The sequence below is a fragment of the Pelophylax lessonae genome (assembly GCF_965119305.1).
Source record: "Pelophylax lessonae genome assembly, chromosome: 6".
Classification (NCBI taxonomy): domain Eukaryota; kingdom Metazoa; phylum Chordata; class Amphibia; order Anura; family Ranidae; genus Pelophylax; species Pelophylax lessonae.
Genome location: NC_138773.1, coordinates 254,942,015 through 254,956,617, shown reverse-complemented (window position 1 = coordinate 254,956,617; position 14,603 = coordinate 254,942,015). Strand labels below are relative to the sequence as shown.

The window sequence follows — 14,603 nt, the reverse complement described above, 5'->3', positions numbered from 1 at the left end:
CCGATTGCCTCTCGGGGGATCGGAAAGGAATTTTTCCCCTGCTATAGCTAATTGGATCATGCTTTGCTGTGTTTTTTCGGATCAACTGCGGGTATAGGATTGTGTAATATGGGATTGTATGGTTGGGTTTTCAATACTGGTGTTTTTTTTTTTTTTTGTTGGTTGAACCAGATGGACTTGTCTTTTTTTCAACCTGACTAACTATGTAACACCCCTATTCCAAGACTGCGGTGCGGTGGACTGCTGGGAGTGGCGCCCGTGGTATGTTGACCGTGGTATGGTGATTAGTATCCCCCCTCCTTTCCTGCCGAATTGCTGGAGTGGTCGCAGCCCCCCCATGTCCTTCCTCCCCCTTGTGCTTCCCACTTCGCCTTGTGGAGTTCCCCTTAAATTTGGTGCCCTCATCTTTTCCCTGTCCCCCCCCCTTCCTTGCCCCTATTGGGGGGCATGGGTGAAATTGTGTAGGGGGCTACACGGTGCTGGGCTGGAGGAGCGGTGGGTTATGCCGCTGTCAGCCCCTGTAGGGGATGTCTGTACTTGGGTGGTGCTGCGGGGGGGGGGGGGGGGGGGGTTCCCCCCCCCTTCTGGGGTCTGTGAACTTTTTCCCTGCAGCACTGTGGGGTGCCACCATTTTTTCCGTGGTCTCTGTATTTCCCAGTTCAACAACCATGTTGCTGTAGTTCAGCGGCCATGTTTTTGGTTTCCCCATAGACATGCATTGGCAGCCATTTTCCTGTAGTCTGAGACAGTGCTGAGGCTGTAGGGACCTCTAGTGTCAGGTCAGCGTTTCCTCTTTCTCTTTCCAGCAGTGTGGCACATCGTTTTGGCGCTTTCCAGCTCAGGTGGTGAGTCTCTACACACTATCCTTCCTCTGCTGTATGCAGCGCCACAGGTGACTGATTCTTGTGGTGTCACAGCGATGCACAGGGGGAAGGGGCCTCCTGTTTTTTTTTTTTTTCTTCAAAATAAATAAAATACTTGTGCTCTAATAGTGAGGAGGAGTCGTCCTCTGCACCCGTGCACTCGGCTGCATCTTGAGTCAGCGATGCTGGTGCAATTTCTTCCAAGGTGAATAAGGCTTTTCCATTTCCTGCCTATTTTTACGAGATTGTCACTAGTCAGTGGGGTTCCCCAAAACGCATGGTTGTAATACCTAAGCGTTTTGCTAGAAGATGTCCCTTTGAGGAGCCACTTCTGAAGAAACTGACGTTTCCACCTTCGGTGGACACTCAGGTTTCCAGGCTGAATAAGATCACACTTTTGCCAGTGGAAGATTCCATGTCTTTTAAGGACCCCGTGGACAAAAGAACTGAGACTCTGGTCCAGTACCTCTTCACCGTGGCTGGTTCAATTTTAAGACCGTTGTTTGCGATCACCTTGGTATCCCAGACCTTAACGGAATGGGCTAAGGTTTTGCGCCGGGATCTTGAGGGGAGTCCACATCCTTCTGAGCTGGTGGATCAATTGATTCAAGGGTTACAGTATATTTGTGATGCATCCCTGGATGTGGCCCCCCTGGCCGGCAGGGTTTCTGTGACGGCGGCGATCCTTCGCTGCATGATCTGGTTGAAGTACTGATCAGCTGATCTTCCCTTTGTAGGTGACCGTTTGGTGTCTCTATGGAAGAGATGATTAAGGGCCTTATGGGAGGCAAGAGTACATTGCTTCCACAGGCTGCTAAGGGCAAGTAACCTCACCGTAAGCGGTGTCCCTTCTTTTCGGATTACAATCGGCCCTTTCGTCCGGCTGGCTTGCAGGAAAAGGGCTCAAGATCCACCCGTAACTTTGCGGGAGGCTCCAAGAGACCCTGAAATGGTAAGTCCAAAGTGGGCGCCTCTGGTTCCGCAGACAAGCCTTCCCCCAGCCTGAAGGGGCGCCCTCCCCCCGTGGGATGGGGGGACAGACTCTCCTTTTTCGGGATTCATGGACCTTGCTCATTCAGGACAAATGCGTTCACGAACTGGTTTGGTTACAAGATCGAGTTTCAGTGCTTGCTTCCGGCAAGGTTCTTTCCTTCCAACTTACGCCTGTCTCCAGAGCTGCTACAGGGCCTTTACGGAGCATTGCAGGACCTGTTAGCACAAGGAGTTATTGTGCTTGTTCCAGAGTCTGAACGTTACCAGGGTTTTTTTTCAAATCTGTTCACAGTTCCCAGGAAGGAAGGCAAGGTTCGTCCGTTCTTGGATCTCAAGGCTCTGAACGGTTATGTGTGGGTTCAGAAATTCCAGATGGAATCCATCCTCACAGTAGTAGCTTTCCTTCATAAAGAAGATCTGATGGCATCTATCGATCTCAAGGACACTTACCTTCATATTGCAATATATGTCAGGCATCAGTGTTTTTTTCGTTTTGACGTGGGCGAGGACCACTTTCAATTTGTAGCGTTACTCTTTGCTCTCGCCTCAGCTCCTCGAGTGTTAACAAAGGTTTTGGCACGGGTTTTGGCCTTTTTACGGCAGAAGGGGGATCAGGGTACTGGGCTACCTGGATGATTTTCTTGAAGCCAACTTGGAGGTTAAGATGCGAACTCTGCAGGAGTGCGGATGGACACTGAATTTTCAGAAATCGGCACTGTCTGCGTCCACAAAGCTGGACTACTTGGGTCTGACGTGGGTGTTCCTTCCTCAAATAAAACTGCTGAAGCTACAGGAGGCTTTTCGGCTCCTGTTATCTAACCATTTATCATCACTCAGGACTTGCATGCAAGTGCTGGGTCTGATGGTCTCCACCTTCGAGGTGGTTCAGTTTGCGCAGTTCCACACCACACCTTTGCAAGGGGAGATTCTGATCAAATGGAACAAGGACCCGCTGTCATTGAACACTCAGGTTCTGTTGAGTCGGGGTTCAAGGGAGTCTCTCCTATGGTGGCTTTGCTCCCCGGCTCTTTGTCTGGGGAAAATCTTTTCTTCCCCTGTATTGGACTGTAATCACCACGGATGCCAGTCTGTCCGGTTGGGGAGGTGTCTTGGGAGTGTGTTCGACCCAAGGTGTCTGGCCTCGAGAGGAGTCCACGTTGCCGATCAACATCCTAGAAATTCGGGCGATCAGGCTTGGTCTGTCTCAGTGGATGGATCATCTTCATGGTGCTGATACAATCTGACAATGCTACAGCTGTGGCATGTCAATCACCAAGAGTGCCTTGGCGGCCCGGGAAGTGGCTGGCATCGTGAGGTGGGCAGAACAATCTCTTAAGGTCCTCTCTGCTGTGCACATTCCGGGGATGGTGCATTGGCAAGCGGACTATCTGTCAGCAGACAATGGATCTGGGAGAATGGTCTCTTCACCCGGAGGTTTTCCATCAAATGTGTCTTCGGTGGGGGACCTCCGATGTGGACTTGCTGGCTTAACAGGAAGGTACAGAGGTTCGTGTCAAGGTCTCAGGATCCTCTAGCCGACGCCATGCCGATCCTCCGGTGCGATCCCTGGTACCTTTGTGGGATCTCAATTTGGTTCTTTCGGTGCTTCTAAGGCCTCCCTTTGAAAATATTCGGGACATTCCTCTGCTCACTCTGTCGCAGAAGGTGGCTTTCTTAGTGGCGATTACTTCCGCACGTAGGGTGTCGCGTTAACTGCGTTGTCCTGTTGGTCACGTTAGTTGGTGATTCATAGGGACAAAGTGGTGTTACAACCCTGTCAGGCGTTCCTTCCTAAGGTTGTCTCAGGGTTTTATTTGAATGGAGACATTGTGCTACTGATCCCTATGTCCTAAGCCTAACCAGCCTAAGGAAATTGCCTTACATTCCTTAGATGTGGGGCGGGCGATTCGGGTTTACCTGGCGGTGACTGAACTGATTAGGAAATCCGATTCTTTGTTCTTATGGATGGACCTCATAAGGGGTAGGCCACATCTGCTGCAACCATTTCTAAGTGGATCAGGCAGACGGTGGTGCAGGCCTACTCCATTAGCTCCCTAGGGGGCAGTGCTATCTATATATATATATATATATATATATATATATATATATATATATATATATATATATATATATATATATATATATATATATATATATATATATATATATATATATATTTAATATATATTAGTTCTAACTGTGATTACAATTTTAGTGTAATTGCTGTTTTTATGCAATGTAATGTTTGTACCAAATAATTGATGCCTTGCCCAACCCTATCCCCCCCCCCCCTTTCTGTTTCCCATTCCCCAGTTCCCCTGGCAAATGTTGCCTCTCAGATATTGTTATATGGGATGAAGGTAGCTTGTTAATACTATCTATATATCTCTTTGAGAAGCATAAATACTTTTTCTGATTAGCGGATGGATTTTCTTGCTGAGCTGCACCAGATTTAGAAAATAACCCCTTAAAGGGTAACTAGTAGAAAAAAAAATAAAAAAATTAGCAAATAAAAAAATAAATACAGTGTTTACAAATGCGACACAAGTCATATTGTGATTGAATGTTATTAAAAATTACCTTTCCTTTTCAATCTACAGCACTGTCATTTTCTGTAAAATGCAATGCAATATGGACACCTGGGGGTGTTCTGTAAACAGATGTGTACAGAATGCCCCCCAGAAATGTAATTTCTTGCTTGTGTGATTGGCTCACTGATTTTCCCAGAAGTCTGCACTAAGATAAAAATCCAATTTTGAGCATCCCCTGCAACACTTTTGTAATTTTTGGTGAGATACTATCAAAGTGAAATCACGTCTAAAGTGAAGCAGACCCTGCAATTTTCCTCTTTAGAGCCCTGTAGGTTCAACAGCTGAATAATAACCACTCCCATACAGATTCACTTGACAAATGGACACAGAGAAACAAACAGCTATTTGTTCAGAATAACAAAAGGTAGGGCTCTGCAACAAAGTTTCCCTGCAATGTACTGTACATAGGTCACCCAGACGAGAACATTTATTCCTCAATCAAAGTTGAGGTTCTCTTTATTGTCAATAATTAGCAATGCAATGTGTGCTTCTCCCGTTAACCTGTCTATCCCAAAATCCAAATCTTTATGTAGCAAATTAAATTTAGATAGTAACGTCTGAAATAATGTTTTTTTTCCATGTGAAGGTGAGATCTGGGATCAAGAATTTGACCCAGTTATGGTGATTCTGCGCACAGTTTACCGTAGAGATGTCCAGTCTGCCATGGACCGATACACAGCTTTGTGAGTACTGGTTATATTGCAACCTGTAAAAATATCTTTATAGCACGTATTTCTGTTCATCTGCTGAAATTCCTAATCTACTGAACACTGGCTGTGATGGAACTAAATTCCAGCATGCTGATTACTTTGAATCCCTAACTCCTCTGTAGTGGGCTAGCAGCATCTGGGGCATGTATAATGCCCTTCTTTGTTATATTTGGGGTTTATAATGCTTGTTAAGATGAAATGTTGTCTAGTATTCAACTACAAAAGTACATTTCAAGAAATCATTTTTCCTCATGCTAAAAGTTGCTTCAGTTGCTGCACATCATGTGGAGGTGTCCGTAAGGCTGGACAGCAGATTCACCTCCTTTTTACCAAGCTGTAAGGGCATGAAATGGCTATGAAAGCGTGCAAGACTTGTGCCAATTTAAAATGCCACAAGCATACTTTAGTGTGCCTCAAGTGCTATTGCAGTTTGACAGGACAGGGCTGTGCTGATTTCAGGGCAGTGATTTAAAATGTATTCATCTTCACTGTAGCTGATATACCCTCCCTAGAGGTGGTGTGCTTCCATTACTGAATTTAAGACATTTTTTGAGAAACTGAAAGATGGTACTATAGAGAACCACTCTCTTTGGTAGACCATAAATTAAGCTTGTCCAAAATATGTCACGTATAAGGAAACCTAATGGATTGTCAGTGTCCGATAATAGTAGTGAGTATAAGACTTTATACTACTTTCACCTACCTTTTGTGAACTCACAGATTCAAAGACGTGTAATAGACATGCACGGGATAAAACCAGAATATTATGTTTTCATGCTTTTACGTTATTAAAATGGTCCATCCTGAACTGGGTTGTCCGTTTTTAGATTGGCAGTCCTTAAGGCATTTTCTGCTAAATCTGTGAAAGTAAAAACTCAAAGCTTAACTTTGTTGCCATTTTGCTTTATAAATAGACAAGTAAAATGCTTGCTTTTTACATGGTAATTATTTTTTCCCAAATATCAGAAAAGGGCATTAGTTGGAGGCATTAAATGTATTCCAGCAATTTAGCTGACATTCCGGGCTTCATTTCCATTCGTCTTGTAGAGTTTTTGGAATGAGCCGTCAGAATGAATGATGCATTGCCTTCCAGCGTGAGCAAATATTGCTTAACCTTTATTCCAGAGCAATTTATTTGCTAATTGGATGCTGCAGTTCCCTGAAGTCCTGCTGAAAACAGGCTTAAAGTAACCTTGTCCTTTCCTCAAGGAAGGATCTTTCCATGCGGATGTGCAAACCCTTCCAAATAACTGCAGCACAAAAAATACTGTCTCAGTAAAGTTTTAAATGTAAACTGCTCAATGAAGTCTGGTGACACACATCGCCAGAGTCTATAACGCTTGCTGTAGGAACTAACCAAAAGTTGCTTTATTATCAGGGGTCCCTACGTTCGCTGTAGTTATCCTTTCCCTCAATATAAGGAGCTTATCTGGTTTATTCAATATGAAAAACCAATATGCAAAGTAAAGAAGCTTATAACAGTCACAGTATATCTTTCCATAATTCCCTTTCCGTAAATGTAACTGGGCCAATTTCTTACTGTAGTTCAGCGAGCTCTGCCCATAGTATTGTCTTGCTTAATTTAAAAACATTCATCTGCTAAACAGTGTGAAGCAGAGATTGTTAGGATAAGATCTAAATTATGTAAAAGTTGTGCAACCAAATATCATCCATGATTGTTCCGTCACTCACATCGACTTTGCAATAATTATTTGATGATTGCTTGTTGCGCAGATTAGTCACGGACCATTAATGCAACACACATCTAGCTTGTCACTACAGAACTTAGGGTGCAGTTTTGAGAGATTGACCATAGACTTTTTTTTTTTTTGGCAGAACTACTAAAAACCTCTAGGAATTAGACATATTGTTTAGACTTCAAAACTTGGATTAGGTAAATTGCTGTAGTTCAGAGTAATATTTTTTGGGTTAATACTGCATGTTCTTTATAACCTACTAACCTCTATTGACATAGACCTGGGTACCTTCATTAAAACAGGCGTGTTTCAGAGTTTAAAGAGGAATTAGAGCTTTTTATTTTTCCTTTTTTTTTTTTTTCCTTTTTTAGGGTAAAGGGGGAATAAGATCCTCTGTCACGTTTTTATTGCTTTTTATATTCCTACTAGGGAGATTATATCCTATATGTCCCTGTGACTATTTTCACTGAGAGAGCAAAGGGAAATTACAATTTAAAAGTTGTCTCTGGATGAGAGGAAAAAAAAAATATATATAGTAATAAAAACCTGATACATTTAACCCTTTGAAACAAACATTTCAAATCAGCTGTGCTCTATTTGATTTTATGATCTTATTTATACCTTCTAATTGTCAAAAACACACATTCATGTTATCTGCTGTAATGTCCAATGTACAAAGTGTGGTATTGCCCCTAATACAAATAATCTACTACAGCTTTTCACCAATGTCAATATATCCTCTGTTATGCGACAGACATTTGTTTCCATAGACCTTAGACTGGATACCATCTATATTTACTAGGTATATACCTCCAAAAGGTGATCCCCCTCCGCTCCTCCATTGACCTCAACGGGGTGGATAAGATGTGGTAGAAGATAAGGCTCCACTCCCTTTTACTGGCTTCTCTTATCCACATCCTGGAGCCAAAACCTGAGGAGCCTCTATTGTCGCTGAGACTCCTTGTGGTTGAATAAGGAAAAATAAATTATATTGACAATTATTTTCACATATTATAGAGTATACTGATGTCTGTGAAGGTCGGTAATCTATTCCACTCTATCCAAAACCCCAAAAACAACATCGACTGGAGTTTTACTTTAAGGCTGCATTGTGGCAAAAAGACCAATGGTTTAGCTGCTTTTGGAGCTGCTTTTTCACAGCTTGCAAACAGCTCATCCATGATGGTCCAAGCATTATTCAGCATTATCTTGTGAATCCTAAAAATCCTATTTCTCTTACATCCTCTGACAGACGCAGCTCTCAATGCTTCTTCACTTATGGGTAACGCGCCCTCTACTGGAGTAGACTAGGCAGTGAAAAGTTTTCACTTGACGTTCCTATAGGGGCTGTCCCTCTCGACATTACCTCAGACACACTGTGCTCTAAAATCAGTTTCTTGCTGCCTAGTAAAGGAGTAGGACCTAGGTTTCCCTGCTGGGACTTCGGTCTCAGTTTTTTTCTTTTCTTTTGAAAATGTTTGTTTATTTCTCTTTACTCACTATCACTAGCTAGTGTCAGGGGGATCCTCCTGGTGAACTACAAGCGACAGCCGGACTGGGGTTTTCGCACTGGATAATCTAGATCCTTATGGTCTCCCAGCCTGGCCTACGAGCGTGAGCAGGTTGTGGTCCGCCCAGGCCTCGCTACGACAGAGCCCCGGTGGATGGGGATGAGCCTGCGAATGGATGCGTCACCGGGTCGCATCAACCTGGAACACCCTGAGTTGCAGCGTACCCCTCTTGGCTGATGGCACCCCCACTCAGGGTGGGAGACGAACTGTTTCGGAGCGGAGCCCCACAGTCCATGGTCAGGGCCTGATGTGGTTGCCACGGACAAAACCCTCCCGGAGGGATCCCTCTCCTCAGTCAGACGGTGAGGAGAATGAGTCCTCAGTTGCAGTGCGGGAACACGCTCTGGTGGAAGCACTGATTCATTCAGTGAGGGAAACTTTGCAATTAGATGATGAGCCTTCACCATCAGGAAAGCGGGTTGTCTTCGGCTCCCGCAAAAGCCCAGAAGTCGGGTCGGGTTTTTCCTTCTCCTGAGGATTTTCACGATATTGTGAATGAGCAATGGAGGCACATTAAGCACATGCTAGTGGTTCCCAAACACTTTCAGCGCTGTTATCCCTTTACAGTAAGGGGATTTTTAGTCCTGTGAAATACGCTGAATGGTAGGGCTGAAGAACTGGTCGGCTGACCAGGCTTCTAAGAAGGCCTTAACTGATCTCCCCTTTTTGGGTGAGCGTCTGTTTGGTGACTCCTTGGTTGAGTTGATCAAGGGCTTAACGGGGGGCAGGAGTACTCTTCTCCCCCAATCCTCAAAGGGTAAGGCACCTCGCGGTAAGCGGGGGACTTCCTCCACGGCTCACAGGCAGCCTTTTCGTGCCTCAGGGGCGCAAGAGAAAAGTAAACCGTTCAGGGCCTCCGGTGGGCACAAGGAGGCTTGGTCGGGTATGCCCGAGCCTAGCCAGTCCAGTTCAATGGACGAATCCTCAACTTCATGAAGGGACACCCTCACGCGATTCGGGGGTGGGGGGACGTCTATGTTGCTTCCCAGAACCCTGGTCCTCTGGTTCTGGACAACTGTGTTCACGACCTGATTCGTACAGGGTACAAGTCAGACTGTCGGTCTCGCCCAGCAGACAGGTTCTTTCCACCATGTCTCCGTCTATCTCCAGATCAATTGAGGGTTCCCAGGGAGGTTTTGCAGGCTCTCCTTGCACGGGGATTGCTTGTGCAGGACAGAAACTGTTATAGTCTCCGTGTTGTGAGAGACACAGGACTCTGGTCTGGAACAACGGTTGTTTATTCAGGACTCACTGTACAGCATTACAGGACAGCTCTGCATATCAATACATCTCTACATGTGTCTGTAAGATGGCCACTCTGCCCCTTGACCCTTGTCATCACTCCTGGGTGGAGCCAGCCTTAAAGTGACAGTACATGTGAAACCCTTCAGGTATAACAGAAACCCAGGGTCTTCACCAAGGCTTTGGTCCCAGTGCTGGCTTTGCAATGCAAAATGGGGATTGCGATCCTTGGTTATCTGTACGATCTTGTGGACATGCTCTCAGGTCACCCTGTCGAGCGACCTGGCGTTCACGGTCCAGACGCTTCAGGAGTTCGGTTGGACCATTGACTTCCAGAAGTCGGCGCTGACTCCGTCAGTGCATCTGCTCTACCTGGGCATGATCCTGGACTCCTCTCAGACGAGGGTCTTTCTCCCAGAGGACATACTTCAGACCCTGCAGTGTGAGATCAGGTTGCCCTCTTTGGGGCTTATGGTGTCGACCTTCGAGGCGGCGCCATTCGCTCTATTTCATACAAGGTCTCTACAGATAAACATACTTGTCAAGTGGGCCACGGACCCACAGTCTTTGGACAGGATGCTTTGTCTCAGCCGTCAAACTTGGTCAGAGCTCTACTGGTGGCTTCTGTCGCCTGCTCTGAGCCTGGGCAGGTCTTTTTTTGTGTCCGGGGAACGTGGTCAGCAGAGGCACCATCCTTGCCGATGGCTGTCCTGGAGCCCAAGGCGATCAAATAGTGCCTGCTCCATTGGCCTTTTTGGCTGCATGGTCTTCCGGTTGGGGTCTTATCCGTCAATGGAACGGCTGTGACCTACTTAATTCATCAGGGGGCGCCAAGGGTGCCCGGGCGGCCAGGGAAGTGGCCGGGATCCTGATTTGGGCCGAGGCACATGTTTCCGGCTTTCTCTGCTGTTTACGTTCCAGGTGTGGAAAATTGACAGGTGGACTACCTGAGTCGCCAGGTTCTGGATCATGGGGTATGGTCTCTGCATCCGGAAGTTTTTTCAACTCTTGTGTGCCAGATGGGATACGCCGGAGGTGGATCTGTTCGTATCTCGTCTGAATAAAAAGGTAGAGCGGTTTGTGGCCAGGGCTCGGGATCCTCTGGCCGATGCCACAGACGCGTTGGTAGTGCCTTGGAACCACTTTTTGAATGATTTCTGCCTTTTCTCTGGTACAGCTTCTTGTCCAGGTTCCTCCGCAGGTTGGCAGTGGAACAGGTACCAGTTTTCCTGGTGGCCCCAGGCTGGCCTCGCAGGTCTTTCCTACGCAGACCTGGTAGAGATGGTCGTCGGGCCTCCCTGGCAGCTACCTCTGTGAGAGGCTCTGCTGTCTCAAGGGCTGCTCTTCCATCCTACTTTACGGTCGCTGGGTGTTGTAAGCCAGGCATTGAGAGACTGAGGTCTCTCTGTATCAGTGATTCCTGCCTTGTTGAGGGCTTGCAAGGCTACTTCTGGGTCGATTTCTTGCCGTACTTGGAAGATGTTGTTTTTTTTTTTTTTCTTGCTCTGTGCTACGCCCAAGCATCCAATGAATTTACCTTGCATTCACTGGATGTGGTTCGGGCTGTCAGGGTCTACCTGTCAGCCATGGAGTCCTTCCGGACATCTGATTCTCTGTTTGTCCTTCCTGAGAGACCTCGTAAGGATTCGGCTGCGTCTACTGCAACCATATCCAAGTGGATCAGACAGACTGTTGTTCAGGCCTATTGTTAAAGGGTCAGGTGCCTCCTTTCCCTGTGAGGGCACATTCTACTAGAGCGCTGAGTGCCTCTTGGGCCTTTTGCCATCCAGCATCTATGGCTCAGGTGTGTAAAGCGGCGACCTGGTGGTCTGTACACACTTTCACAAAATTCTACAAGATCGATTTGATGGCATCCTCGGACGCTTCCTTTGGCCGCAAGGTTTTGCAGGCTGCTGTTTGACTAAGAGAGCATGTTTTCTCTCGGGGATGACTTTTTTTTTTTTGGGGGGGGGAAAGCTCCTGTTGGTGTTGGTTGAGCTTTTTGTTGCCCTGTTGGCTACGTTTTTAGCCTTGGAAAGGCGTTAACAGTTGATTGCGTTTTTCCCACCCCTCATGCCTACACTGCTTTGGGACATCCCATAAGTGAAGAAGCATTGAGAGCTGTGTCTGTCAGAGGACGTAAGAGAAAATTGGATTTTTGTAAGCACTTACCGTAAAATCCTTTTCTCTGAGTCCTCAGACGCAGCTCCCGTCCCTATATTTTGAGGTTGGTTGTGTCTTCTTTCACTGCTTGCTACAAAACTGATATTAGAGCACAGTGTGTCTGGGGTAGTGACGAGAGGGACAGCCCCTATAGGCGTGTCAAAGTGCAAACTGTGAAAACTTTTCACTGTCTACTCCTGTAGATGGCGCATTACCCATAAGTGAAGAAGCATTGAGAGCTGCGTCTGTCAGAGGACTCAGAGAAAAGGATTTTACGGTAAGTTCTTACAAAAATCCAAATTTTCTGATTTTCTGGATGCATAACTACAGTGTTTGGGAAGGTAAGTGTATTTTGTATGTTACACTTGCATTCCTTCTGTCCTTCACTACAAAAACACTGCTGCAAATCTCCTCTCTCCCTGTTGTTAATTTGCTGTTTACAGTAGAACTATAGGCAAAACATGTTTTTCATTTTGGATAGAGCAAGGGAGGGTTATAACCGGTCAGATTTTTTTTTTTTGCCATCTGTGTCCTGTTGCAAGGATTTCCCTTCACTTCCTGTCCCATAGCCAAACAGGAAGTGAGAGGAAATCCCTGCAAACTAAGTGAATCCTTTGGGGCCCCCAGGTCACCAGAACTCGTATTCCTATTGGAAGGTTTCCCTCTATCATTCTTCTGGGGACAACTCAATTTTGGGATTTTCTTTTTTATTTATTTATTTTTTTTTCACTTTCAATCATCACAATAAACAAAACAAATAGAGAGGGTGAATCTCCTTAAGGGGGCACAGGCAGTAATAAAAACTGACAAGCTCTAATTCCTCGGCATTCTATCCAAAAAGTAAAAAATGTTTTGCTTTTAATTCTACTTTAGGCTCTGAAGTTCCGTTCAGTAAACCAGGGCATTTTGCAATGTGTTTAAACAACAATTTTCACAATAAAAATAACCTTAACATAAACATCCTAAAAATATGAACATCTTGTTTGACTATAAGTGCCGGTTCACACTACCGCGGCACGACTTCGGGGGTGACCTGTGAAGTCGCGTGCACCGCGACTTCGACGCGACTTGCACGGACTTCACATAATTGAAGTCAATGCAAGTCGCTCCGATGTCGCCCCGAAGTAGTACAGGAACTATTTTCTAAGTCGGAGCGACTTGAGTCGCTCCTATTAGAATGGTTCCCGTAGCACTGAATGGACCGCGACATGTCAGGCTGACAGGTCGCCTGACAAGTCGCGGTAGTGTGAACCGTGTCCAAGAAAAGGAGTAGATTACAGGAAATTGAAAAGATCACACAAAATACTTGAATTATAATAACATTTCTTTTCTTTAGTATATAAAATACATGGCATGTAATATTTGTAAGCAATTGCATTTATTTGTATGTTTAGTTTGAAACAGATAGGAAGATGTCCAGGAAACCCGTGGCCACCTTACAAGAGAAGAACCCCACTGCATCCTAGCTACAAAGGTCTTATGAGGCTCCTGCACTGCAAAACTTTACACATTGTGCTCTTCACTCTGCTGTACAAGGTACGTTTGGCGTGTATGTGTGTCTTCATCAACTTCAGCCTTGTGTACCTGAAGACAAACACTGCTAGTAAAGGTGTAAAGCTGGGTCTATGCTGAGTGTTTTTTTTTTTTTTTTTCTAAATTTCAGCCAGTGGGTTGAACAAAAAAACTTTACAGATTCCCGCATCCACATCGTTTGTATTCTGACAGTGGGGCCCCCCCCCCCCCATCCGAATACACAGGTCAGGGCTGCAGTGGCTGATCGAATACTGGTTTTCTGGCAGGATTGTTGAACAGAGAGAGATGCACACAAATCAAATTTTGGCGGGTTCCTGTTGAACCAGTCAAATTTCGATACGTGTATACCCAGTCTAAAACTTGGAGGTGTGTGCATACCGTGTACCGTGTTTCCCCGAAAATAAGCCCGGGTCTTAGGTACAAAAAAAATGCATTAGGCCTTTTTTTCGGGGGATGTCTTATTTGTCCCCTATCTTCTCTCCCCCTCTCGCTCCCTGTCAGCAAAGGAGTCAACATCCCTGTAATCTCCAAAATAAACTCTAGGTAAAGGCCTTGTGAAATCACTGAATCTGCTCTGTAAATGGATTATATATTGTCCAGTGTGTGTCTTTATGTAATGTTATAGAAAATACCTTTTCTCTATCGTCCATCGACACACAGCCTCATCTCCATGAGCTGAGTGGGTTTATGCTCCTCCCATCAGGAGAAGTCTAGGCAGGAAAATTTGAATATACAGGCACAGGGGGCTCTCCCTCCAGGCATAAACCCCCACTGCACAACCCAGCACATCAGTTTGTTTTCTGCCTAGAGAAGGAGTAGACCTAGGTTTCCTGCTGGGACTCCGGTCTCAGGTTTTTATATTCTTTTCAGAATATTTTCTTTTATTTCTCTTTACTCACTTGCTAGCTGGTGTTCAGGGAAAAATTTCCTGGTGATCTACAAGCAACAATGCCGACTGGGGCTTCATACTGGATAATCTAGATCCTTATGGTCCCCCCAGTCTGGCCTACGAGCGTGATAGTTCCAACCTAGGCCTAGCCACGACGGAATAGATTTCCGACCTAGGCCTAGCCAAGGGGGTGCCCCCATGTCGGGGGATGAGCCTGCAAGCAGATGCCTGGACGACCTGGAATGCCCTGAGTCGCAGCGTACCCCTTGGCTGGCAGCACCCCCACTTCGGGTGGGAGGCAGTCTGCCCGGAGCGGAGCCCACCCGGTACATCGTATGGTGAGTATCTGTG

The 14,603-nt window shown here is 45.8% G+C and overlaps 1 protein-coding gene across 1 annotated transcript in view; it reads left to right on the top strand.

The window, feature by feature from the left end:
- UBR3 (ubiquitin protein ligase E3 component n-recognin 3) overlaps positions 1–14,603 on the top strand; it is a 390,465-nt gene that overhangs the window by 169,187 nt on the left and 206,675 nt on the right. The window contains exons 19-20 of the mRNA XM_082260312.1: positions 5,034–5,130; positions 13,225–13,366. Of these exons, the coding sequence (XP_082116438.1) occupies positions 5,034–5,130; positions 13,225–13,366 (239 nt within the window). The remainder of the gene's footprint in view (positions 1–5,033; positions 5,131–13,224; positions 13,367–14,603) is intronic.